This window comes from Grampus griseus (assembly GCF_964374135.1).
Source record: "Grampus griseus genome assembly, chromosome: 8".
Lineage (NCBI taxonomy): Eukaryota > Metazoa > Chordata > Mammalia > Artiodactyla > Delphinidae > Grampus > Grampus griseus.
This window is the reverse complement of record NC_139002.1, coordinates 9,210,080-9,236,568: the sequence shown is the minus strand read 5'-3', so window position 1 is coordinate 9,236,568 and position 26,489 is coordinate 9,210,080. Positions and strand designations below refer to the sequence as shown.

General features: G+C 53.6%; 1 protein-coding gene across 2 annotated transcripts in view; it reads left to right on the top strand.

Moving 5' to 3' along the window:
- PKNOX2 (PBX/knotted 1 homeobox 2) overlaps positions 1-26,489 on the top strand; it is a 256,499-nt gene that overhangs the window by 156,794 nt on the left and 73,216 nt on the right. The window contains exons 3-4 of one of the 2 annotated variants that reach the window (XM_082659916.1): positions 5,908-6,016; positions 23,598-23,706. In XM_082659916.1, the coding sequence (XP_082516042.1) occupies positions 23,620-23,706 (87 nt within the window). In that variant the 5' untranslated portion in view covers positions 5,908-6,016; positions 23,598-23,619. The remainder of the gene's footprint in view (positions 1-5,907; positions 6,017-23,597; positions 23,707-26,489) is intronic. The other variant, XM_082659917.1, reaches the window with a different exon arrangement.

Sequence of the window (26,489 nt, the reverse complement as noted above, 5' to 3'; positions counted from 1 at the left end):
TAAGATTTGAATCCAGGGTTGTCTGACTTCAAAGTTTTTCCCCCTGTACTATGTCTTCCACATTCACGTATTAATATTAGTGTAAGAGGCATGTGAAATAACCCATGGTTTGGTCAAATCTTTCAATTCAGAGACACGCTGAAGTATAGAGAATGGTAATGCCTTTGCCAATGAGTGATAATGACTAAATAGGCAAAGCCTAGCTGAACTGGTCAAGCACTGATCCGGTTTAGTATTTTCCAGTAGTGGTTGCCTTCATGTGACAAGACTGATCCTGTCGATGATCTCCATGGGTACACTACTAACCTCGGTGTATATGGAGGCATAAGAGAAATTGAAGACACCCGTCTTGTCCTCACACACTTATGATGCCCTTGAGGAGAGTTAGACTAACACGGGAGGCAGAAGTTCACAGAACTGAGTAAGATTCAGGGCCAATCCTAGGATGGGGGAGCAAGGGTTTGACTTCATTCCGCCGCAGAAGCTCAGAGAAAGGTAGGACTTGAGGGTTGGCTAGGACCTGGGTAGCAGAGAGGAAGCGGGGCCACAAGGCCCACCAGGGGGGCATGATGGCCTGAGCAAGGGGGGCAGAGGACCCAGATATGGCGTGGGCTGCGTTGTGAGACAGGGCAGCCTAGCGCGGCTGGAGAAAAGGCTCAGGTTTGAAAGACCAGGGGATTCAGTAAGAGAGTTAGGTTGAAGCTGATTACGAAGGACAAAAAAGGAGGCTAAGAAATTTGGATTTTGTCTCCGTAGGCCTTGGCAAGTCATTACAGACTTTTGAGCAGGGGAGAAACAGTATAAACAAGCCTGTAAACTATTTTAGCCTCCAAGGAGTCCCTCTCTTCCTAGAGGATTGGAATCTGGTCTCTTTGAGATGGGTCTCATTGCTCTGGTGAAATCTGAGGCTTTTGCTGGGACAATTGAGTTCAATTAGCTGATCAAGAACAGTCAGAGAACAGGGTCACATTGTCAGGTCCGGCCTCTTGCTTTACAGACAGCAATGACGAAGATTGATGATGATGGCAATGGACCAGAATTCAGAGGTGAAGGGTTTTGTGCAACATCACGGAGCAAACCTGTGGCAGAGCTGGAACCAGCCACCCCAGCAGGGAGGTGGGAAGAGACTCTATCCTTGGGGAAATGCCTGAGGGTCCTGGGAGGCAAACCACACATCCATGGCTGCACTTATGCAAGAATAGGGCCTGGGAGGGTCTCCAGAGTGAGGATGAACTCTTTCAAGGCTCTGTGGCCAGTGAGGACAAAGACTTTGGTGCTTTTTGCTCCTGGGATGGATACCAGGGTGGGGCGACTCCCCCAAAGTGGACAGGGGGAAGGCCTTTGGTTTGGGCCTCTGGCCAGAGATTCCAGAAGCTCATTCCTCAGTGCTGTCCTATTCATCTGCAAAGTGTAAGTCAGGTTGGCTAAACAGGCAGAGGTGTTCTCTAGGGAAGCCTGCCCACCCGTCAGGGGTCAGAGGGTGCCCCAGTAAAATGACCTTGAGGAGGCAGGGAAGGGCCTGATCAGAGCTAAAGAGCAGAGGTGAGAACATTCCATTTCTTGGGGATCTTGTGGGGACAGAGGGACTTTATCTTCAAGATGAAGGTCCTGCTTCCTCCTTTGTCCCTGAAGCATCTGGGCCATCGGTCACACAGGGCCCATGTCTTCCCATCCATCTCTCTCCCTGTCTCTCTGTCTGCCTCCCTGCCTGTCCAGCTGCTTGTTAATTGGACCCCAGCCCCGCCTCAAGATTAGGGCAGCGGTGTCACAGGCTGCCTGCCAGACTCTGTATGGCCACAAAACAGAGTGGGCTGGGTTTTCTCTGGCAAGATCTAAAAAGGCGCATTCAGGACCCTCCTCGGGGCAAGGCGGGCGAGCGTGGGGGAAGGTGGCCGTGACGGTGGGCAGTCTCCTTGTCCCCCAGCCCAGACTGTCTTTCATTCTCCCCAGGGCCTTCTGTCCTGTGAGTTGCCTTCGTTATGCTCAGAGGAATAGCTGGCCTTGACAGAAAGAGATTACAGGCTATATTTCTGCCTTGGAGCTTTCTCCAGGCTGGTGGGAACCAGGCAGTTGTCAGTTCTGGGAAAGGGGAAATGTATGCAGATTGCAGTCCTGCAGCAGTGCCCTGCGCAGGGCACGCTGGCGTTGCCGGGACCCGTCCCTCCTCTCTTAACTGCGTATTTATTGGTCTCTGAGTGGGGTGGGGGGGGGTCGGCTTCTCTCCCCTAAACGGGTGTGATTTCCCTCTTAGGGGCTGCACTCCTCAGTGCCGTCTAAGGGTGAGGGCAGGGGGCAGAGGCACAGCTGGAGCAGAAAGACAGACAGAACAGCAGGCACTGCAGCAGGTCATGGGGAGGGAGCTCCGGCCCCCTCAGCTCGAGAAAGGACACAGGTAGAAGGAGGGGCTGCAGGACACAGCAGGCCCCCCGCCCCTGGCACTGTGGGCTTTGGCAGAGGAGGGGTGGTAGGGCCAACAGCTGAAGCAGCGTTGTCACACGTGACAGGGTACCGTTATGTCCCTATCATTAGACCGTGAGCACCTCAAAGGCAGGGAGAGCTTGTGTGTGTGTGTGTTTCATCTTTGCACGCCCAGGCCCCAGCACATGGTAGGTTCTTAATACATGGAGTCTAAATTGAAGCCCTTTGCATCTGCTCAGAAGAAGGGAGGAGGGAAGAGTAAAAAGCTACCCAAGAACAGAGCTGCCATCTGCCAAAATGAGTCTCAGACACCCGGGACACGAGGCTCGGCAGAGGCCCCAGGAGTGGCCCACCCCACAACGGAGGGCACACCACCTCTGCCTCATCCTTTGGGAAGCCCAGCATTTACTTAGCACTTAGACTGCAGCCTCTCCCTTTGGATTGTAAGAAATATAAGAAGAAGTGGGGACGTTGGAAGAGCGAAATGTCTGGAGTCAGAAGACGTGCTGCTCGCTGGCTGTTTTCTTAGGCAAGCCCGGTGCTTGACTTTCCTAAGCCTTGTTATCAACCTCGATAAAATGGGGTCAACTCCCTGGCAGGGAAAAAGCCAGCTCTCATAAACTGCAGATGCGACGTGAAACGGTGTGACCTTCTGCAAGTACTCGGTTAAAATTCTTTAAAAGGAATAGACCTTTGGATTTGGCGACGCCACGTCTAGAAACTTATCCTAAAACAATGATCAAGTCTGGAGCAAAGTTCAGCTACAAGAATGGGCATTATTTGTTTATAACAGCAAAAACTGGAAATCATCTAAACAACAAATAATAGACATTTGTAACTGTAGTATGCCCGTAAATGGAATGCCACATAGTCACTAAGATTATAGTGTATATTTCCCTTATATGCAAAGGTATTTATGGTATGTTGCTAAATATAAAAGGCTGCTTCCGGAGCAAACAGAATGATACTGTTTTGAAGAAAGAAGAGTTTTACTTTGCATATTATCTATGGTTATCTTTGTATGGTAGGATCACAACTAACTTGAACATTTCTGGGAATTCCCTGGCGGTCCAGTGGTTAGGACTCGGTGCTTTCACTGCCGGGGCCCGGGTTCAAGCCCTCATCAGGGAACTAAGAGCCAGCAAGCCACACCACGTGACCAAAAAAAAAAAAAAAAAATTCTCCCTCTTCTTTATTTTGTGCAATAAGCATATATTATTTTGTAAAGGTAATAAAAATTAAGTTATTATATTGAAACATCGCCCTCTAAAGATTGTTTTAAGAGTTAAAGAAGATATTACGTATGAAAGTACTTTGTAAACTAAAAAATGATGCAGATAGAAGACAGGGACTCTGCCCAAGAGGAACCTCCAGTTTGGAAAGAGACGAGAGACGTGTAAGAGAACCATAGCATGAGACAGAACGTGGCGAGAGCTTTCACAGGATGACAGACAGCGTGCTACTTGGAAACACAAAGGACGTAAAATTACGTCTGGCTGTAGAGGCAAAAGCCAGAATGTTCAGGTTGAACCCTGAAGAATGGTGAGGGTCTTGCCTCGTAGAAATGTAGGATTGTGGCAGTGAGAGCAGTGGGAGGTTATGGGGCCGGTCTGGGGTTGCGTCTGGATGGAGGGAAGAGAGCCTATGGGTAAAGGGTAGAAGCTGTGCCCTGAAGGCAGTTAGGGCGGTGCCAGGTCAGACTGAACACCCGTAGGTGCCTGTAAGGAGGGAGTCCCTGAAAATTCTGCAGTAGGGGGTGACACAGCCGTGCACCTATCCCGGGCACTGTCTGGCACGCAGGAGGCCCTGGGTGGATGCAGGGTGAAGCCGGGTGACTGGGAAGCTCAGTCCGGGGGCGGCTAACAAGCTGGGGTGGCTTGGCTGGCGTCGCCAGGGATGAGGGCCCTCTCTAGGTGTGTCCCAGGGAGCGGAAAGGCGGAAGACCACCTTCCGTCTGGACTGGACTGGAAAGCGTGGGAAGTGGGGAAGTGATGGGGGAGGGAGTGAGGTGGGCTCGGGGAGGGAGGATGCGGACTCGTCCCTCAGGTTTGCTGCCTGGGGCGGGCAGAGTACTGGGAGGCACTCACAGAAGTCACAGGCAAGGCCAGTGGAGAAGGAACAGGCTGTTGCGGGAGTACCTTGTGCTCACAGCATCCTCTCCGGGCAGTGGCCAGGGGGGCCTGAGCCTCCTGCCGCTTTGTATGTGTCTCATATCCGTCATCTCCTCTTGGGAGGAACCTGGGCCCAGGGTGGCGAAGGGGGTTTTGTTTCAACCTAGAGAGATTTTGTTCATGGAAATTCATGAACTGCCCTGCCTGCTCTTGGAGCCCCTCTCAGCTCATCCCATCTCCGGGCTCCCCCACTTCCTCTGCCCTGTGGCCAGGAATTCGTACACCCCTCAGGATCCTGGATGCTATGTCTCTGCCACCTTCGCCTCCTAGCAGTGCAGGTGTGTGCGCCTGGGAAGCGGGAAAGTCTTGTTCGAGCAAATGTCTGAATTTCCATTTCCCACTGCAGCTCCCAGCCTGGCCACTGTTTAGCTCCTCCTGTTGCCGTGCCACTAATTACATTCTTTACTGAGGTGCGAGTTGTTTTTACAGGGAGACTAAGATGGTGTTAACTAGGAAGGAATTGTGGATGTTGAAGATGCATTTACCTCTGGTTGTAGGGCTGGGGCTCTGGGCTGGAGGTGCTCCCTGAGGCAGCCCTGAAAACGCAACCCAGGTATCAGCAGCCCCCCTCCACCCCCATCCCACGACCCCATCATCCTGGCCCCAAGCACAGCCTCATTGGAGTCAAATTAGCAACTCGATCCAGAAGGAGAAATTGACGTTTGGGAAGTGTCAGGCCAGGCCTTATGCCGGCGCTGACCACCAACCTCACTTCTGGTTACCTTGGTCCATTTCAAATATTGAGAAACAAAATGAATCCCCTTTAATCTAAAAGTAAATAGTTAAGTCCTGCAGCTGAAGCCCCCTTTAGGCCAAGGCTGTTTTTCACGGCTTTGGGTCCACCACCCTCCTGACTGTTCCTCCCTCCCCGCACCCCATCAGCGTCCGGACTCCCAGCCGAAGCCTCCCTCACCCCTGGGAAAGCATCTGAAACTCATCCACACACCTGAGCAGGTGGTAACTGCTGCCCTTTCTCTGAGTTCCCTGCACTTTAAAGCAAGAAGCCAGCTGTGGCTTCCCGGGACCCAGGATCACTCAGGGACCTGCCCGCCCTTGCGGGAGAGGGAGCTGCCTGTGTGCCTGGTGCCAGGAGACCAGACGGCGACCACAGGGCACTTCCCGCCGAGACAAGGGTTGGGCTCTAACACAGTTCCGGTGGGTCTGAGCAGCCAGTGAGGAGAGGGGCGTGGTAGGAGTCCTGTAGAGCACAAGAGTATCCTTTACCGCCAACCTGGGAGAAGTGGGGCACAGAGCGTGTCCCCTCGCTCCCTGCGCCTCGAGCCTCCCCTCCTGAGCGCTGCTCTGCCCTTTCTCCCAGGTGCACTGGCTCCAGCCAACAAGGAAGAATTGCTGGCCCAGCTGGAAGTGAGAAGAGGGGAGTGAGTCTCCTGAGGGCCCTCCCAGAGGCCACCGGGATCGCCCGAACAGTAAGAAACGTTTCTCCGTCCTTTAACACAAAGTTAAACCCTCCAGGCAGATGATCTTTTCTTCCGAAGACCTCGAGAACCAGCCCATAGCATTAGCTGACAGCACACACACACACGACCTCAGAAACCACAGCACTGTATTGTTTCTGCTCGGCTCCTGGAGGATGGGGTGAGGGCTATGCCTCGTCCCTGTATACCTCTCTTTTCTTCTACATATTCCATGAACGATAAACTGCTGTTGCTACAGATGGACGGGCTGCTGCTTGCGTGTACGACGACGAGGGTAACACTTGTACAACCCTCTGGAGCGAGTGTTATCACCGGGGGGTGTTTGTGAAAAACTCAGTTCCTGGACCTCACACCAGAGATCCTGATTTGTGAGTCCGGGTTTAGACCGAGAATCTGTACCCCAAGTGTTTTTCATGAACACGGAAGAAACTGTATCCCAAGTGTGTGTGATGAGCTATGAGAAATACTTCCTTAGAGCGTATAAAGCATTTTGAATAGAGAATCTCACTTAATCCTCTTATCAGATAGGGTTTTTTAAATCCCCTTAAGTAACTTCATGATCTCACAGACCTAAGTATCAGTATAGGCAGGGATTAGAAATCCAGTTATCCAAAAACAAGCCTTTTTTCTCTCCAGTATACCATGATAAGGGCTGGATCTGTTATGGTGAGATGGGGCCCCAGCTCCAAAGGACCCTGCCCGGGATTTTGTAAGTTTCCCTGATGTCTTAGGGCCACCATGACCTTCTAGCTCCTCGGTTTTCGTTCTGGGGGGACAGTAATCATTGCCAAATTCCTCACAAAAGCTGGTTTCTCTCGAGAGACGGAGAGGGAGAGAGGCAGGTAGTTCGAAAAGCCATGGCTATTGAAGAGGACCGCCTGTCTGACAGTGGCAGATCTGGCCAGACCTGGCCATCTGCTTCCTGTGCCCTCTGGCTGTTTGGGGAGCTCTGTTTTAGGTGTGTTACGGGGTGGGGAGCACGCTGGGCCTCCTAGAGGTGAAAGCCAGAGAAGAGGGCATATCCCAGGGGTCAGGGCTTCCCCCCAAGTGTGGGTTGAGTGATGCCCACTGCGGGGACAGTCTTTTCAACAATCTTCAGAGCCTGTGCACCCAGTGATGTGGAAAGGAATTCACTGCAGACAGTGGCTGTGGTGAGGGCTTGGCGGAGATGGGGCGGACGGTAAAAGAGAAAAAGGAGGTTAAGGGTTAGAGATTCCTGGTGAACCAGCGTGGATGGATGGGTGTTGTTGCCCAAGTCCAGTTATTTCTCTGGGCCTGGCAAGAGCTTCCTCCTGCTAAAGTACCTATTCCAGAGGTAGTTCAATAGGCAGAGTCCTGTTTCTCTCCAGGATGCTGGAGTCTAGATGCCCGGGAGAATGGAGGTTCCGCCGGCCCTCCCTACGTGGAGGAGAATACATAGAATCTGGGGAAGGATGGACGTGGGTTGACGGACTGCTAAGTCCTGCTGTGGGTTGTGTCTTTCCATAGAATGGAAGACTTCTATGGACGAGATGGAGGCAACCTCAAACATCACCCTGATCTTCCCCCTCACTCCCGAACACACACACACACACACACACACACACACACACACACACACACACACACACACACACACACACACACACACACACACACACACCACTGAGCCATCTTGCCAAGGGAGTGCCAGTCTGTTCTGTTCTGGGGACTCAGTACAGTTGACACTGTTGCTTGGGTGGGTACAATCGACAAGCACAATTTTTGCAGCTAAGCTGGAAGTGTGGCAATCAGGGAGCCGCCAGCTGTCTCACTTAAATTCTTAGCTCTCTCGCTCTCTTTTTTTAAAATCATTTTGCTTACATAATCCACCCCCTTTTTATTTTCTAATTCTCTCCTTGCAAAGCTGGCACCAGAGGGGAAAGGCTGGGGTGGAGTGGGTAGCAATTACACATCAGTTTGGGGAGCATTTACATTTTGCAATTACAATTTAAAAATAAGCCTCGTTAATGATCTCCACGTGTCAACGACAACCCCTAACTGACATACATACTCTCCTGGGCCTGCCTGCCTCCCCCCTGAAGTCAATGCTCAATGGGGGTGGAGGTGCCTAGGGAGATGTGGGGGGAGTAGGGCCAGCATCTGAGGGGGGGCGAGAGCGATGAGGGTGCCCTTGGGGTTGGCGGAGAGCAGGGACAGAGCTGAGCACCAGAGACCAAGGATCCAGGCTTCCGGCTTCTCTCCTCCCCACTGTGCTCGTGGTCCGTCCCAGCCCACCTCCCTCCACGCCCGACACAGCAGGCTCCGTGTCCTCGGAGGCAACGTCAGGGCTCAGAGCTGGGAGAAGTCGAGCCCCAATCCTGTTCCCCTCCGAGGTGGGCAGTTTCAGGGTCCTGTTGGGCCAGTAAACCCTAGTCCCCCAGAACCAGCAGATGTGCTTGGATATTCTTGAATTGGGTAGAGGGGCTGAGTCCATACGCAGGATTCTGGAAGGAAAAATGATTAGCTGTATCCCGGTTTGGGAAAGACACTTCTCTCATCAATTGGTTACCATATATTTATCGACGCCCTCTGATTCCTCAAGCAGGGACTTTGGAACAGACCAGCCCAGACTCAGATTCTAGCTCTGCCATTTGCTGGCTGTGGGATTTGGGGCAAGTGACATGACTTAAGTTTTCTAACCGTCACTGTCTTGATGTAACTGGGATAATCACGTTTACCTCACAGGGCTTGTGTGAGGGTGAAAGGCTGTAACTGCCGGATGGTACCTCACGTGAGTCTGGCACCTGGTGGACGCTCAGAAAACCTCAGCTCCGCTCCCAGCCCCTCCCCAGTGTGCTCCCTCCTGCCCACAGTGAAGCTGCTTCTTCCCAGCTTCCGTGGACACTAAGGAAGGATGATCCAGTCCAAGCCATCTGCTCCCTGAGCAGCTCCTGAAGTGGACCCCAGCCCTACACACCCCTGCCACCTCTCGGTGGGCTTCTCTGCGGGGCCCTGGCATCAGGCCTCTACTCCAGCATCTCACAGGCTCCCTTCCTGCCTCTGGCTCATAGCAAGCCCAGCTCTCCCTCTTCTGGGCGCTAATTCAAAGGCGCGACCTTCCATCAGGCCCCATGTATGCTTATCTGTGAGTGAGGGAGGTAGACCAGAGCTCTGTGAAGTGCCTTTTAGCCTCGGCATCTGTAACTTTCAGATTTTCCTTCCCCACTTGGCTTTCCCTCCACCGGTTACTTGTGTGTGAAGCTTTCCTCTCCTGGGTAGCTTCATCCAGGCCAGTCTTTGGACTGATGACTTGCAGTCAAGAACATGCATTCGTGACTTGAAACATACAGAAAACAGCTCTTCCCTAGGACAGAAAGAGATCTGCATCTTGCAATAATCTGAGCGAGGGAGACGATCCAGAAGCAGGCTGCTTGGTGTAGGGCAGAGGCCACAGAGAGGGGCTGCAGGCAGGTTCCTTGAGGACAGGGACTGCATCTTATTGGTTTGGGTGTTTAGTTAAACACAGTTAAATATTATGTTTTCAATACTGTTCTAAAAACTTGCTTTGTTAACCTAGGCTATATAATGGAGAGTTTTCCAGGTCAAAATAAATAGATCTACTCCGTTATTTTTGACTGCTGCATAGTATTCTAAAAAGCCTCCCTTCTTTCCCACACCTCTACCCACTAGGTTCACCATCCAAAGTTAACCCCTGACGAGCAGTTTCTGATTTAGCTGATTTTGTGGCCGCTTATTATGTCCTATAATATGCGTCAGTCCTTCTTTTTTTTAAGATATTTTATTTTATTTATTAATTTGTTTTGGCTGCTCTACACGGCACATGGGATCTTAGTTCCCCGTCCAGGGATCGAACCCTCGCCCTGTGCAGTGGAAGCACAGAGTCTTAACCACTGGACCGCCAGGGAAGTCCCTCAGTCCCTCTTTCTTAATGTATTTATTTAGGAACTCCCCCCTGTGGAAGCTGGGGAGATGAGCACGCGTTCTTCTCCTTCCAATTTGTATTCGTTTGATCACACTATGTTTGATATTATTTATTTTTAGTCTATAGTATTATATATAATACAATGCATATATATTACATAGTACATAGTGTTATACTATTTAGTATAATCGTCTGTGTGCTACCTTTATGTTAAGATTTAGAAGATTCATGTTCTGTTAAATAACTGTGGTTACCTCCGCATTCTGACTCTAGGTTGATTATAAGGTGGAAATGTTATTCAGCCACAGAACTACATCGTATGATTTGACCACAGAAAAGGGAATGGAATCCTGTCATCACCACTTGACTGCTGCCTGGAATCTCCCGGGCCCCCACGTTGACAGCCACCCCTCATTCCCTCCCATTGGGCTGCTGCTCTATCTTGTTTTCTGTTGTCTTCTTCCTCCAACTTCTTTGGTTTGCTGGAATACCACCTCTAGTTATTTTTATATTGATGGGAGGGAAGTAAACTCTGAGTCTTCACGTGTCCAGAACGGACTTTATCTTGTCTTCGAGCTTGACTGATAGAACACAGATCAGGTCCCAAGTTCAACACCTTTTTCTCATAGATCTTGACGGCGCTGCTCCACCACCTTCTTATTTCCAGTCTTGCAGTGAGAATCTACTTTTAGCTTTCTTTTCTTTTTAAAGTTCTGAAATTTCACCACTACGTGCTGAGGCTTGAGATTCTGTTTGATCCTTTTTTTATTTCTCTTCCTTTGCCCTTGGGATCCCTTTAAATCTGAAGTCACCTATCTTGCTTCATTTCATATCTTTATTTATCCCACTCAGTTGTCTCTGTTTTCTTCTTCTGGAACGTCCACTGCCCAGCGCAGAGCCTGGCACGTAGTAGGTGCTCAGTAAATGACTGTTGGGTTCTGGTTAGGACGCCGGCTCAACTTGCTGCGTGTACTTGGATGGGATCTCTGCTCTGTACGGGGCAGCAGTCAGACCCGTCACTGCTCTGCCAGCCCTCCGTCAATCCGCTCTGGAGAGTCTGCTCTGGAGCCTTGGGTCCAACACTGCTCCTGGGCTTGGGGAAGAAGCTAAGAAGGAGGAGTGAGGGGAAAGCTGAGGTCGAGCTGTAGGGCAGCCGTAGCGGCCAGCCTCCCAAGAGAGTTCCCTGAAACCTCAAATTTCTTCAGCATCCCCTGAATGTCCCCCTTGGGGACCTCTCTCCTTGACCTTCCAGATCATTCTTACATGGGCCTTCTTCCCTCTTCATCTCCCTCTGCCCATCTCCTCTACTCTCCACAGTCTCAGCTCACCTGCACACACAGCTCCTGTTCCATGAAATGATCCCTCGCCATGGCAAGGGCCTCATTAGGTGAGATCCTTTTTCCCACTTTTATGAATTCCAGAACAAAGAGACAGCAGACTTCTCTTCCCAATGCTGCAGAGCAGATGCTGTGACCTGAGACAGCCAGGTTCTAAAAAAGAGATCAGAGAGGCCTGCTGTTAGCAGGGATCTGCCTCAGCCTGGGACCACCCGTGCCCTTGGGGAGGCATCTTGGACGAGAATTCCCATTTATTCTTCCTCCCCTCCCCAGAGATGGGCTCTGGGAGCAGATGCCTCATATGCAGCTCCCCTGCCTACCCAGATCAATCTGCTCTGGACAGAATCTCTAGATCTGGGCGTTGAGATGCTGCACTCCTTCTCCCTGAACCGGCCAGATACTGGAAGACCCAGATCAACAAGTGCTCAGATCCCAGAAGGTCATTCTCTGTTCTAAGTCAGAGCACCCTCATTGGTCCCCCAGGGCCAGAGTCCACTGTGTGAAATTGTCTCCTCCCCACTGCACCCCCCTCCTGTCCTTGTCCTGCCGTGAGAGTTGGGGTCGGTCTGTCTTACTGGCACAAGTAGAGGCACAATCTTGAACTTCAAGTCCACAAAGATTCTGTACTGAAGGCAGGACTCTTTCTTTCCACTGAGACCCCAATGATAGGGAATGGGTTATCATTGCAAAGGGCAGAATTGAGGTTTGATGCGCGTTATAATTTTCAGACAAGCTGCTAGTACTCAGAGATTCTGCTGCTAATCTGAAACAGTGCAGTGGAAAGGGCCAGCATATGACTAGGTTTTCCCTGTTAGAAACCCGAGAACTATAGACCCTTTTCCAAGGCTGGAGGTTGAAGGGGATAGAGCTTGGCAGGGGACAGCCAGGAGCCAGTGGGAGGTAGAACACAGCTCTGGTCCTCTGCACTTCTGTTTAATTGCTTCCTGCTTCAGAGGGTGTGGGTAAAAACCCCACTGCTGGCCTGCGAAGGTGTCTTTACTGGTCACCCTTTCAGAATGCTGCCTGGAACCTCTGGAATGAGAGAGGAAGGAAGCGACGCTGAAAAGAAGCTTTGCAGGAAAGGGCTTCTGCAGGGGGTTAAAGTCAGGACCCAGGTAGATATGACAAGGGCTGGATGTTCCCTGAGAATGGGGTGCCCGCAACCTGAAAAAAAGCCAGTACTGCCCAATTGGACAGGCTTTCCAAAGAAAGAGCCAGGTGCCCCTTAACCTGTGAGTCACGGCGTATTTCTCTCCAGAACAGGGACTTCTTTTCAGCTGTGGGTGGTCCCCGGAAAACCATGGGTGGGGTGGGGAGAAAAGGCCAAGCAGAGACAGTCATAGGGAGCCGGCTGACTGCATGCCCCCTTCCACCCCGCCCCGCCCCACCTGGGCCGCAGCTCGGGAAGAAGACACTGCCTGAATCCCAGCCAGTGTGAGTCAGAGCCCTGGCCCCGAGCTGCCTGCGGGGTGTGGTGTCAGGGCACAGACAGCCCCGCCTCCACCCAGCTCCAGCTCCAGCGTTGTGCTCCCACAGCTGAGACACTTGATCAAATTCCCCATTACACACTGCCTTTTACATGCAGTCTTCAACCATGTGTTCCATCATTTCACGTTCGTTCTCGAATTTTGTTCTTTCCCTTCATAATTGAACCCACAGTCCAGTGAGTCCACGATGGAAGCTCAGACCCGCCTCTCTCAGAGATGATGGAAGCATCTCTGTCTTGGTTGCATCGAGTTTATGAGGCCCTGACTTCTTATCGCTGCTATCAGCACTTTGTTTTCCATCTTGCGCTCATTCTTATGCAATAATAAGAGCAAATGCAATACAGTATTTAAATAAATTTGCACACACCCTGCTGTCCAAAGAAGACAGGGCTGAAGGAAATGAACGGTTGCTGTTAGGAGGCCTCACCATCTGCAGACACAAAGTGCGTGCTTGTTAGTGAGGTACAAAAGCCCACATTTGGCAAATGGGGGACATTTAGGTGTGTCGATACCATGCGACTCTTGGAAATTCGGGGCATGTAGAAGTGAAGGGAAGGGACTTCCCTGGTGGCGCAGTGCTTGGGACTCCACGCTCCCAGTGCGGGGTGGGGGGGGCCGGGATCGATCCCTGGTCGAAGGGCTGGATCCCACATGCATGCTGCAACTGGGAGTTCGAATGCCACAGCTGAGGAGCCCACGGGCCGCAACTGGGGGGCCAGCGAGACTCAACCGGGACCCGGCGCAACCAAATAAATAAATATTAAAAAAAAAAAAAGAAGTGAAGGGCAGCCCATGTTGGGTGTCCTGACTGCAGATGGTAGTATTTCCACAGTCAGCCTTGTCTTTCTCCTGCTCCATCTCCAGGGCTCTGCCACTCCGCTGGTGTTCCCCACCTCCGCCCCAAGACCTCTAGGTTAACCGTTTAGACTCTGAAATGAGGCCGTGCGTCACATTTGGAAACTCTCAGTTTCTCCAAGCCTCAGTGTTCGCATCCTGGAAAGGAGACAACAATCACACCTACACCATATGGTTGTCTGTGAAAGAAGCTTAGATAATGCCCGGTGCACGGTGAGGGCATGGTAAATGGTAGTCGTTAATAATTCTGGGTATCATCTCGCCCTGAGCAAAACTGGCTCCAGGGAGACAAACTCATTCTCACTGAGGTGTAATGATTGCTGGGGCTTAAAGATTTATCTGTCCCAGATTTGTTTGTTTGATATTTTAACAGTAAACCAAAGAAATTTAATTGTAATTGTATATATATCCAGGCTCTGTAAGGAGGTAGACCTTGTGAAATCATATTGCACAGACTTTCTTCCCCCAGAATGAAATGCAAGGCAAAGCCATGATCTTGTCTGCTGGGGAGCAGGGGGTTCAACGGGCAAGATGGGACGTGGCTGGGAAGTAGTTTTTCCATAACGTAGAAACACGCGTCGTGCTAAGTCATGCTACGTGCCCTCCTTCTGCCCAGCGGCAGGGCTCCCGGTGAGAGCACGGTCCAGGAGTGGAAAGTAAAGAAGGCTTCGTGGAGTAGGCTTCTGAGCAAAGTTTTGATGAAGGACAGGGTGCAGTAGTGTAATACACAGGGCCTTGCCAGCAGAGAAGCAGAGTAAGAGGCGTGGAGGAAACGTTTCTCAGGAGGTAGACAGGGCTTGCCTGCTCAGCGGGGGCTTGGGTGGCGAAGCCCACGAACGGACTCGCTGCCCTGCGTCACCACCTCTCAGTGGCAGCCTCCATCCTCCCCTTCTCCCCCTCCCCACCGGGGCTGCCTTTCCAAGGGATCAGGAACATGGAGCCAGTGTACCTGCTCTCGTTCCAAACAGCAGTGAGGACCAAGGGTTGAAGCAGCCCAGCTGGCGTCCTTTCGTCCCACAAGTTGACCTCATTACTGTGGACTCTACCTGGTCCCCCTACCTTTTTTTTTTTTTTTTTTGCGGTACATGGGCCTCTCACTGCTGTGGCCTCTCCCGTTGCGGAGCACAGGCTCCGGACGCGCAGGCTCAGCGGCCCTGGCTCACGGGCCCAGCCGCTCCGCGGCATGTGGGATCTTCCCGGACCGGGGCACGAACCCGCGTTCCCTGCATCGGCAGGCGGACTCTCAACCACTGCGCCACTAGGGAAGCCCCCCCCCACCTTTTTCTCACGAGCTCACCTGGGTCCCCACAGGGGCCCAGGGGGAGGACAGCTGTTGGCTGAGTCAGGAAGTATCAGGGATGAGTGGCTTTTCAATGATAAACTGAGCCCAAAGGGCCACTTGCTTCCACAGCCCTGATTCTTGACCTTTTTTTTTTTTTTTTTCTGGAGGCAATTTAAAAAAATGGAACCAGATATCATCCAGCCAGAGGACGTGGTGCAGTCCTTCTCAGAGAAAAAAGGGGCCTGGCTGACCCTTTTAGCATCCTCTGCTTCCAGGAGAATCTGAGAGCATTGCGGGTGACACACTCGATAGGCACCAGGGTCCCTTACCTCTGTGGACTCCCCCCGACCCAGACCCCTCCCTCCCCTTCTTGGTCCCTCACTTCTCCTGCTCTCCTTCCTCTTCCTGGTGCCCAGGGTGTGGCAGCCTCCAAGGCAACTGCCTCCGAGAAGAGAAAGACTGATGGGAGGGAGCAGGCAGGTGGGGCAGCAGAAGCAGAAGCTCTCCTTCCAACTGGGGTCCCCAGCGTCTGAGCTGTTTGTACTGTCTCTGTCTGTCTCTGAGCTGTTTGTCTGCCTCAGGGACCCAGCCCAAGTTGTTTTCTCAGCTCGGTTGCCGTCAGCTCTCGACAAATAATAATAAACCTGGGCATCAGGTTGGTCGAGGGGGATTTCAGTCCCTGGGTTCATTTTTAGATTTGTTTCTCTACACATGTGTGTAGACAAGGAGCACGTGACGGGGCGCCAGGGGAGAAGCCCGGGACTCCCAGCTGTCCTGGCAATCCACCTGCACCACTCCCACGGCAGAGCTGCAGGGCCCTCCTCTGCCCCGGACCACTAGGGCTGCCTGGATGTTTGAAAGAGAAGAAAAATATTTGAATGAAAGGCCTCAAGCTCTCTCCTTTCTCTGTTCCTCCCCACCTCTCCCACTCATGCTGTTTGGATAGAGATGAAGGGGGCTGGAGATGACAAAGAGAGGGCAGAATCCTATCTCCAGGTTCGAGAGTTGCCTGAGGGATGGGCGGGAAGCTGGTCAAGGGTGTGGGGAGAGGCTTCAGTGACTGGAACCAGTGATGGCCTCGAGACCCCCATTCTTGGGATGCAGTGACAGGGGAGGGGGCTCCTGGAAAGGGAGGACCCACAACGGTGGGTGAGTGTGAAATTTAGGACCAGACTGATGGTGCCTCTGGGGCAGAGGAGCACCTGCCTTAAGGCAGATTGGAGGCGACCATTAGAGGTCATTGCTGTCATCCCCCTGCCTCCCAGCAGGAGAGGCTGCAAACCACTTCTCTGTGAGAAGAATGCAGGGCTGTGCTTACCCTTATAGCTAGCATGCTTTTTTTTTCTCCCTTTCTGCTTTTTTTTTGTTTTATTTTGTTTAAAGGAACCAAAGGGGGAAAAATTGCCAAGTTGTAAAGTGCTTGAAGAGGAGATGAGAATCTTCATCAGAATGCTAAAAGCTGGAGGGGGCGAGTAACGTGAACACTCTGCCTACTATTTATGGGATTGATTCTCAGATCAAGAAGCAAGCAGTCAGATGAAAGGAATTATTGTTAAGCTCCTCGGTAGGAAGATCTAATGGACAATTGCCGCTATCAGGGGGAATTAAATTGCTGTTTCAGTTTGTAAAATATATCAGCGGCTTTTTGAAGCCAGAAGAGGTGTGACAGCCAAGGCAGGGAGGAAAGCGGGGGACTCTGTCACCTTCTGGTCCTCGTGTGAGAAGCGAGAGCAGGCAGGAGAGATGCCAGGGCCAGAGCGAGGGCTGCTCTCCTAACTCTGACCCTGGTTCATTATTTTTTTGAAGCCAAAGTGAAAACGAGCTGCACTGGGGAAGTAAAGGAGAGAAAGTTACAGCCCTGACTCTGGGCCCTGATGTGGCGGGGGCCCCCATGAATCAGAGGCAGTGGGCCAGGATGGGGCTCCTCCCTGGGAAACCCGGTCAGGGGTGTGGAGGGTGACTGACATGGGTCTGAGATTCCCAACAGCTCCAGCCCACGCAGGGAATGTCACCATGAAGCCCCCCCCCCACTACACTGTGGACACACTGGGATCCAAGGTGGAGTATAATCCCCTTCCTCCCAGAACTGGGTCTCCCAGTGAGCTCATCCCCAGGTCCATGTGTGCATAAATGACCCCGTTGCCCCGCCCCCACGGGGGATATATTGTTATTCCAGATACAGAGCAAAGAGTAAAATGGCCTTGGGCATGGGGAAGGGGAGGGGGGGGCCTCGCTGCTGGGACGGTTCACAGTCTGGCTCCTACCCCTTCCAAAGACCACATGGTGGCTCAGGGCTGAAGGAGGAGAGAGAGGTGGGGAGAGAGGGCGATTTCCCATCTCGCAGGGAGGCGGAAGCCGGCAGAGCTGGTCAAACTCATGCTGGCCCCTGCTGGCTCCTCTGTTTCCTAGAGACCAGTGCCATCACGAGAGGGCGTGACCTGGACCACCTCCCAAGTGGGCTTCCCAGAAAAGTAGTGAAGCACAATCAGAGCAGAGGGCTGTGGGTGGCCAAGGGGCCTGAGCTGCCTACTGTCTTGGTTGTCATCTCTGCTGCTTCTCAAGTCAGCAGAGAATTATTTCCCGCTGAGAGTTCCAAGCAGGAACCGGAGGGGCACCAGGGAAGTGGCCCTTCTGACTGGGACGTTCTGCCAGGACTTGGGCTCTGTGCCTGGTGCAGTGGCCCCCGGAACCCGGGTAATGCGGGAGGTGTGACCTCTTAGCCAGCCAGCCTGCAGCACAGCGAGTGAGCCGGGGGTCTGATCCTGATTGCAAATCCTGCTCAGCTCTTCCCCGCCGTCCTTCCTTCACTGTAGACACAGTTACCCTCCTGGCTCCCACGCCCCTACTGTGAGCCTGGTCTTTTCAGACTAGAGGATTCTCTTTGCCCCCAACACCCCGAGGTCAGAAAGATGGGGTGGGGTAGCAGCATCCGCTAGGCCACGGCATTCCGGTCACCTCAGGCCCTGAGCATCCACCCAGCTCCCAGAACACTTGGGGTGAAAAGGCCCAGGTCCAGCGCTTGCTGTGCTGTGAGGGCGTGGCTCCTGGGGGGCTGGCCCTTCCCCATTCCACAGGACCCTTCACTTCTCCCTCACTTTGAAACACTTCCACCAGACCGCCTCACATTTTGAAGCTCCCCACCCACAGGTGCACCCTCTCTCTCACCTCCATCCTCCCCTCCATCCCCACACTGGCCTTGCCCTTGTCACTGCTATACTGACTCCATGCACCAAGGCTCGGAGACCATCGAGTTCCTTTAGCCGCTCAGCTCTCAGCTGTGGTTTCTAACCCTTACTGGCTTTTGGGAAGAGACCTGGTGTGCGTGTGTGTGTGTGTGTGTGTGTGCACGCTCACGCACGCACACGCCTGCGTTTCTTTAGATAAATCCACAGAGTCACATGAAATCAGTGACAGGTTGACACCGTTATTTCAAGATTCATCGCTCTGAGTTGCCAGCAGAGGAGCCGTAGCCAACTCCTTCCCACCACCAACACTTTTTTTTTTCCAGGCATAATTTATAGCAGTGGGGTGAATTTGTTTCCAAAAGATGAATATCACACTATCAGCAACAGCTGCCTCTCGTTCTTATTTGTTTTTAAATTTGACTCAAAGTCCAATCCTCTGTACACATCCGAAGCTGTAAATCCTAAAGCGACTGATTACATGATTTAGTAAACAGGTTATATTATATAATGCAATTAAAGCAGGGCTCCGCGGCGCCACCTACAGGCAGCTTCTGGGAAGGGAGCTGGGCCAGAGACTCATTTTGGACCAGGCTCTCCGCGGAAGGAAAATAAACGGCATTGCGCCAGGCTTGAGGCGGCTGCTCGGGGGGAGAAGCTGAAGCCAGCCAGGTTACTAATGCAGCCTTTTGGTCCCTCCTGCTGAGTTCACGGTGTTATTTCAGCCTCCTGCCAATCTGTCTAGACGTCAGAACCCAGGTCTGGGCAGCTGCTCAGAGGGGCGGACCTGGGGGGGTGGGGGGGGGTGGTAGCCACCTGGGGGCTCCTGGCCTGGGGGCACGCGGAGGAGGGCTCCCGGCTCTCTTGGCCTCAGGGGCCTCCTTCCCTCCCTCTCAAATGAGGGAGCCTTTGGAATGGAGCTTCAGATATTTCCATTCTACTCAGCAGAGCTTGTGTTCAGTGCTAACCATGGGCAAAGACTTTCAGAATATTCTGGTGAAGTCCCTCATTTTGCAGACCTAGAGAGAAAGTGACTTGTGCAAGTCGCACAGAGAAATGGCAGAGCTGCCTGTGGAATCCAGACTTTTTTGACCCTAAGCACAGGCTCTGTCTGATCATGGGAGTTTACAGAGAAGGAGACTTGAGGCCCAGACTTCCACAGCCTCTTCTTGCAGCAAGGGAAGGCAAATGATAAAATACTGTTAGTGTGTGTCCAGAAGGGCTCCTAGGGGGCCTCACTGCTGCCTCTTAGCTGCCCTGGTGTGGAAGAAAGAAGGGAAGGAGGGAGGGAGGGAGGGAGGGAGGGAAGGAAGGAAAGAAGGGAGGGAGGGAGGGAGGAAGGGAGGAAGGAGGGAAGGAGGGAGGGAGGGAAGGAGGGAAGGAGGGAAGGAGGGAAGGAAGGAGAGCAGGGCCAGCTCTCGCTCCCTGACTCCTCTGCCCTGACTTACAGCGCTCTTCAGATGAATTAGGCCCTGGGCCCTCAAGGATTCTAGCTTCTCCAAAGAGGCTCTGTAAGAGTGGGAAACATTTTTGAAAACCTATCCAGGAGAGGAGAGGAGACTTACTTCCCGGGGCTAAGAGAGAAACTGGACCAGAAGTGGGGTGTGGAGAGGGGGAGGGGAAGGGAGGGGTGGATGAAGAAGACAAGACCATCAGAGTGCAAGAGGGTGGAAATGTCCCCCCACCCTATCCTGTGCCAGCCACCCGCCCAGTCTGCAGGTGATGGGCTGGGACAGTGCGGAGCCACAGGGAAGTTGGTCCCTTCATCCCCTCTCCTACCTCAGGCCCTACAGTGGAGGTTCAGCCAGGGTCAGGGAGTAAGAACAGATGCTGTGGGGCTGGCTGGTCCGAGAGTTCCCAATTAGACTTTGTTTCTCATCCTTAAGGCCCTGAGCCCCCAACCCGGCACCCCAGCCCAATTACTGCAGGGCACCGTTAACCCCTGGGTGCCCCAGGCCGTTAATGGAATGTTAATTGGTCTAATGGGTTTCATGTCAACAAGTTCTAATGAGCTCCTTCCTAACCAGCTTGGATCTTTTTCCTAAGCCTGTTTGTCAACACGCTGGCGTTTGGGCTCCAGATGGAGGGCCTCACCTGGCTGGGGAGCTGGAGTTGAGGAAACGGAGTGGGTGCTCCCGGGGTGCCCCTCCCCTCTTCCTGAGGGCTGTCCTTCGGCCCCCTCAGCCACCACCAGCCCGTGCACATTGCCTTCCTCGGCTCCTGAGCTCTGGAAAATGGCAGTTTTAGCTCCTTTTGAAGATAATGTCAGTGACAAATTAGTTTTTCTTGGATATCATTGTGGGGTTGAGTGTTGCATTAGGGTTTTGGTTTTTTTCTTTCCCTCCTAGCTGCCGTATAAGAAAGGTTTTCAACGTTAAAAACAATCTTTTGACGTGGGAAATTTCTCGGTGGTAAATCATTCCTCGTGTGTCCTCCATTTGCGTCTTGGCTCTGTTCCCTCCAGTGCCCTGGTGTCTGGTGACAGAGGGCTGGGGCCCCTGGACAGGGCGGAGCAGCCTCCGGCCACAGACAAATGCCGGAGGCCCTGGACAGGCCTGCTGTGCCCTCCACGCTCCCAAAGAAAGTGCAAAAACGGCAGGTTTCCCCAGAGGCCCGGGTGCCCAGCGATGGCTCAAGGAGTTCCCAGCATCCCAGCTGTGAAGCCTCAGCTCAGAGAAGTCAGATTCCCACATTCCTCTCGAGGATGGTCCCACATGGACCCTCAGCCCCCCAAGCCCAGCTGGAGGGAGGAAGGAGCGCATGTGCGGGTGAGGGGGCGTGTGAAGAAAAGGGCGAGCTTCCGGAGATGGGCACTGCGTCTCCCCCAGCATCGGGTTACCAGACGCTTCTGTGCCTGAGCGAGCAGGGAAGGAAACTTAAGCCCCTGATGAAAAGGCCTCCTGTTTTCTTGCAGGAGCAGCCCCCAGAGGGCAATGGGGCAGTGGCCTAGTGGCCTGTGGTGACCCCAGAGGGGAGGAGGGTGAGGGGCAAGGGCCATCTGGGTCCTCAGAAAATTGTTCCCGTGGCCTCTAGCCCCTGCTCCACAGTCCAGCAGGCTGCAGACTGAAAAATCTCTTCTCAGCCTGGACGGTGGTTGTTTCTGGGTGCAGACTACTCTTAGCCATCTCTCTTTACCCCCAGGTAGGGCAGCTCTCCAGCTGTTCCAAGTATTTCTAGGGACAGAGACTCTAAAACGACCCTACCTCCCATTGATTGGACAGTGAACAAAAGAACGCAGACTAAAGAGTCCTCTTTTTACCCCAGATCCTCCTCATTGAGCTTCCTGTGCTTTGCCTTCGTGATGACTTTCTCATCCGTGGAATGAGGTACCAAAAGACCCAAACTCAAGGTGGAAGGGAACCAGTTGCCCCTAAAAGGGGAGAAAATCTGCCTCCAGACTCTGCCCCCAGGCTCCCCCTTCTGGAGGCTGCTGGCACTGCAGCCCCTCAGAAGTTCGCTTTTTCCGGCCAAGGAGCATCTAAGATTGATGCTCCCCGGAAGGGATCCTGCCTCAGTACCTGTAGGCCTCATCCAAAGTTACCTCATCTGCCAGAGTCACAGGAAAGGATGAGCCTAGCACACCCCTGAAATACCCCCTTTTTCCTTTATTCCCTCCGGGTCCAAAAGAGAGAGATTCCACGTCCAATTTAATATCTCAGAAGTCTTCATTCTCAAGTTCTTTCTGATGTCTCAAGAGGAATATATCCTCTTCCCTCCCCCCCGAACCCTCTTCACTCCGCTCTTTCCTTCCTTGGGTGTTTTCCACCTCCCAGACAAGACCCAGCCATGAAAATAGGCAATGGTTCCCCGCCTGTGGAGTTTGGTTTCCCCAGGGCTCCCTTCCGAGCCTCTTTGCAGAAGTAAAGCCTGGATCCCGGTGCCTAGTGTGTGTAAGACGGGGTGACCCTGGGTGCTTCTGCTGCAAAGACGTCCTGGCAGCCGATCTTCTGAAGTGAGGCCAGGGTGGGCCTCACTTGTGGGCAAAGAGGAATTACCTGCAGTCTGAACGTTTCAGCACAGGAAAAGGCATCCCCCCCCCCGCCCCGTGCCTTCTCCACGGGAAGCTCTGTTCACTTTCTTCTTTCCCGCTGGACCATCACCTCCCTCCCTGGGGGGAAGGCCTTGCCTCCTCTCATCTGTCTCCCCACCCCAGCACAGTTCTTTGCGTGTAGTTGACACCTGATAAACATTCGTTGAATGAATGTCTGGATTGCCAGTGCTTTCACATATGCACTTCAGGTCAAAGCACACCTGGTACTTCGGAGACTCGGGTCAGCCAGAGCTGATCTGTCCACCTCTTCCTGAAAAAGAACCAACACAATAAGACACACACACACACACACACACACACACACACTCTCTCTCTCTCCACATAGGGTCCTGGAGACCCTCCCTTTGACTCCCTCGAACTCCCACAGAATTCAGGTATGTGAACATTTTGGAAGACCCTGGGGAGGGTGTGGTGGGAGGACATCAGGTGGGAAGAGGACGGAGCCCCAAGGTCCCCAGGGAGAGGAAGGAAGGAGAGGGACGGTCTGACTGTCATACTCTCAAGGGTTGCCCGCTCATCAGCACCCTCCTGTATCAGGCAATTAGCCGTGGTTTCCAGCTCTAAATATTTCAGGGCATCTCCTGCAGCTAAACATCTCTTTCAGCATTCTGTTTCCTTGGGTGGTACTGCCAGGCTGTCTCCACTTACGCACCACTTTGTGATTCAAGAAGAGACCTTGAGGCCAATGGGGGCAGCTCGCTTACGGGTGATGGGGTGGGGTGGGGGTTGGTACAGTAGAGCCGACGGAACGGGGAGTCTGGAGAGCTTGGGTCCATCCCGGCTTCCCCGGCACTCCCCTCCCCCTCAAACACACACACTTCTCTCCTCTTGGCCTCTGTCTCCGCCTCTGTAAGAGGACCATTTGCTTCGGGCGGCTCTTCTGGCCTCACGTGTGGTTGAACTCACGGTTGAACCAAGGCCAAGGAAAGTCTTCTAAGAGAATGTGCAGGCACGTCTGTGTGGCCGTGGTCCCTGTTCCCGGCCTCCTTCCCTTCCGGGAACACCTCCCGGTGGTCGCCCTAGGGTACTTGCTCCACCCTCCAGTCTGAGGAGGAACCAACGCCCCACGTCCCTCTCCACCACTAGGGGGCGTCGTGAGCACACCTGGGGGGTTAGTGTGGTGCTGGCAGACCCTGGGGACAGGGAGGGGGGATCTGGAACCGTGAGGGCTGAGGCTTCCGCCCCGAGGGTGCAGGTGGCAGTTCCGGGAGGCCTGGGGAAGGGAAAGCACCCTTGACCGTGGGGTGCCCTCATGGCCGCCAACCCCCCGAGCTGCCACCAGCCAAGTCCCGTCCCCCGCCCAGGCCAGAGCTGGTACTGAACAAAGCAGGGCTGCGGGTGCACAGGTTGTTTTACAGCCCTTGCTGTATCCAGTCAATCCTGGTGGCCCAGCCTGGGAGCATGTCCAGCCGCTGGTCCCTGGGGCTCCCTGCGCTCAGCTATTAACGGTGCGGCCCCGTTTCTCCCGCCACAGATCCTCCATGTGAATCCATCCCATGATGCAACATGCCTCCCCAGCCCCCGCTCTGACGATGATGGCCACGCAGAATGTCCCTCCCCCTCCCTACCAGGACAGCCCACAGGTGAGTGTGACTGACCGCCGGGAGGGGTGTGGTGGCCTTCCCGGGGGCGGAGGGCAGGGCCAGGCCTCCCTCAGCTCTTCCCCTGCCCGGCCTGGGGCGCCTCTCTGAGAGAGCCCGGCAAAGCCAGACCCCTGAAGGGAGTCACGCCCTTGGCAAAGCCCTGGGTTCAGATCCCACCTGAGGAGCTGTCACCGGCATGGAGGACCGTGGCATCCCAGGGTGCTGCACCTAGTCATGGTCCTGTGCCACACACTCCCACCCCCACTCACTGCTCAGAGCAGACGTCAGACAGACACACTGAACCCCGAACTCGGGGAGACCCAGGTACAGGTAAATCAAGTGTGCGTCTGAGTGTTTGGGGAAACTCTTGATCAGAGGTTTCCTCTGCCGGATCACCCTAGTCACTGGTCTCTGCCTGCCTGTTGGAGGAATCTCCCTTCTCTTCAGGACTCTGTCAGCTTCTATCCAGAAAATGGCCAGGACTGTTTCTCTACACTCTCCCATCCTTTCCTCGGGTTCCCAGTTTCCATCCCTCAGCTCAGACACGGCAGACCCCGCCCGGGTTCTTCCGAGACTCCCAGGCTGGCTGCACCTCCTGCAGGCCACCCTGTCTTCCTGTTCTCTCCTCTCCTCCTCTGGAAGCCTGGCCCAGCTTCTGTGGGTTGCTCTCTGGAAGTCCTTGAGACCAGTCACTTCTGAACTTTGCTTCCGCGTGTGCGCCTTCCCTCCACGCTTGGTTCTTTGAGACTCAGAGTTCATCATGAGGCTGTGCGTTCACAGAAGCCTCCACCTCCGCACTTCCCTGTTTTCTCTATTATTAATTGAGTACGTATAATGTGAAATGCACCCAGCTAGCGTATTCCTTCATTCATTTCACAAATGTGCAGTGAGCGCCTACTGTGTACCAGGCCATCGTTCTCATTTTTTCTCCATCGCTGGTCTTTGCCCAGCTCTGCTATCCATCACTCATTAGGCTTTCAGACATAGCCCTTCTCCTGACCACAGGGAAGCTCTGTGCCATGTGGAAGGGACACGAAGACGCAGACCCAGGGTGCATCACTTTAGGTCCTGTGGCCCCGACACCTGCAGCCTGCTGTGAGCATACGGTGCTGCCCTATCCGTCCTGTTATCCGCCCATGAAATGACCGCTCTACAGGGTGTCCAGCACGCGGACCCCCACTGACTCCTACCCCTGTATAAGTGCAGAAGCACTGACCTTTGAGCGCACGTCCTTTTGTCCCACCCCCGACCCCGCTCCCAGGTGTCAACTCCGTGCTCCTTCCTGGGCTCTCCCCACCCTGACCTCAGCTTCAGCAGACCCTCTGTTCACGTCAGTAGCTCTCCACAAATGACTGTGGGTTGGACTTGGCGTTTGCACAGTTCCTCTGTTCGAAAGCTTCCAGGTGTGCAGCTATGTCAGGACCTTTCCCTCTGTGGTCAGAACCAAGTCGGCCTGGACCAGTGGAGACCTAGGAACGTAAGGGCCATAATGGGGAACAAGCACCATCCTTCCTCAGTAGACCAGACCCATCTGCTGTCTGCTTAGGCAGTGCTGGGGAACCTGGGGTATTGATGAAGAGGCAGGAACATCAGCTCCAGTTCTTTTGTAGCTGGATGCTGGTCTCCGAGCTCCACAGTGGGACTGGGGTATGGCAACCGTGACACTGCCTGTGTTTAACAGGTGGTAGGTGCGGAGGCCCACACTCCCATCCCCAAGGCTCAGGGACAGACCAGGGTAGGGCCAGGAGGTCAGAGAGCACTGGATTGGCACAGCTGGTGGCGGCTGCCTCTCTGCCTCCGGCCCCACCCCCTGTCTTGCCTTCCTGGGAGAAGTTTGGGTTTGGTGGGCATTAGCAGGAGAGCTGCAGCGAGGGCCTGTGTTGTCCAAAAGTGCTGACCCGGGTGCAGTGAAATAGAGAAACCTAATTGAACTCTCAGCATACAGCTGAGGATTCATCCATCCCAGCTTCCGAGGGAGGTGGGGAGGTGAGATTGCAGCCCTAAGGCGCTCAGCCCCCCGGAAGCCACCACTGAGGTGCTCTAGCCTTTTGGGGGAGGAAGGAAGGCTCCAGTCCCCCATCCAAGGCCTCAGAGCAGAAGCCCAACACAGGGGCTGTCCCAAGGCTCTCTTCTCTGAGGAGCCACCAGAACCTCACCATCGAAAATACTCACATATACGGCCAAGGAATAATTTGTTCCGGAGAAGCCACACATCTCCCTGTAACCCCAGCGGTCCAGGAATGAAGTCTCAGTGTCCATGGGAAAGTGACCAGGCCAAGGCCTGGGGTCTTTATGGCCTCGGCTAGGCCACTAGGCTGTGGCTAGATTCCCATGGGCCTTCCCTGAGCCAAACTGGTTCCCAAGGAAACTGACCAGGATGGGGGATCATGGGGAGAACTTAGGGCATGGATGGAATGGGCGGGGTGGAGGACATGGGTGAGGTCTGCAGGACAAAGTCTTCTGACTCACGGGGAAGGGCTGTTCTCTCCAGAGTGCTAGACTTGGAGGCCAGCTGGCTTTCGGGGCGCCCTTCTCTCCACTCTTCGGGGCTTCTAGGAGTGGCTGCCACATGGGAATGTCTTCCATGCATTTTCTGCTGGGGAACTTGTTCTTCCTCCTGCCTTCTTCCCTTTGTGCTGTCAGAGGCTGAGCCCCGCTTCTCAGGCGAAGCTCATCACCCTGGCGAATCAGCCGCTTTTTGACACTCAGTGTTCTCAGGAAAGCCAGGCCCAGTAGGAGTGTGGGCCAGGCACACAGGGGAATCACTTCCTAAACGGGGCTCT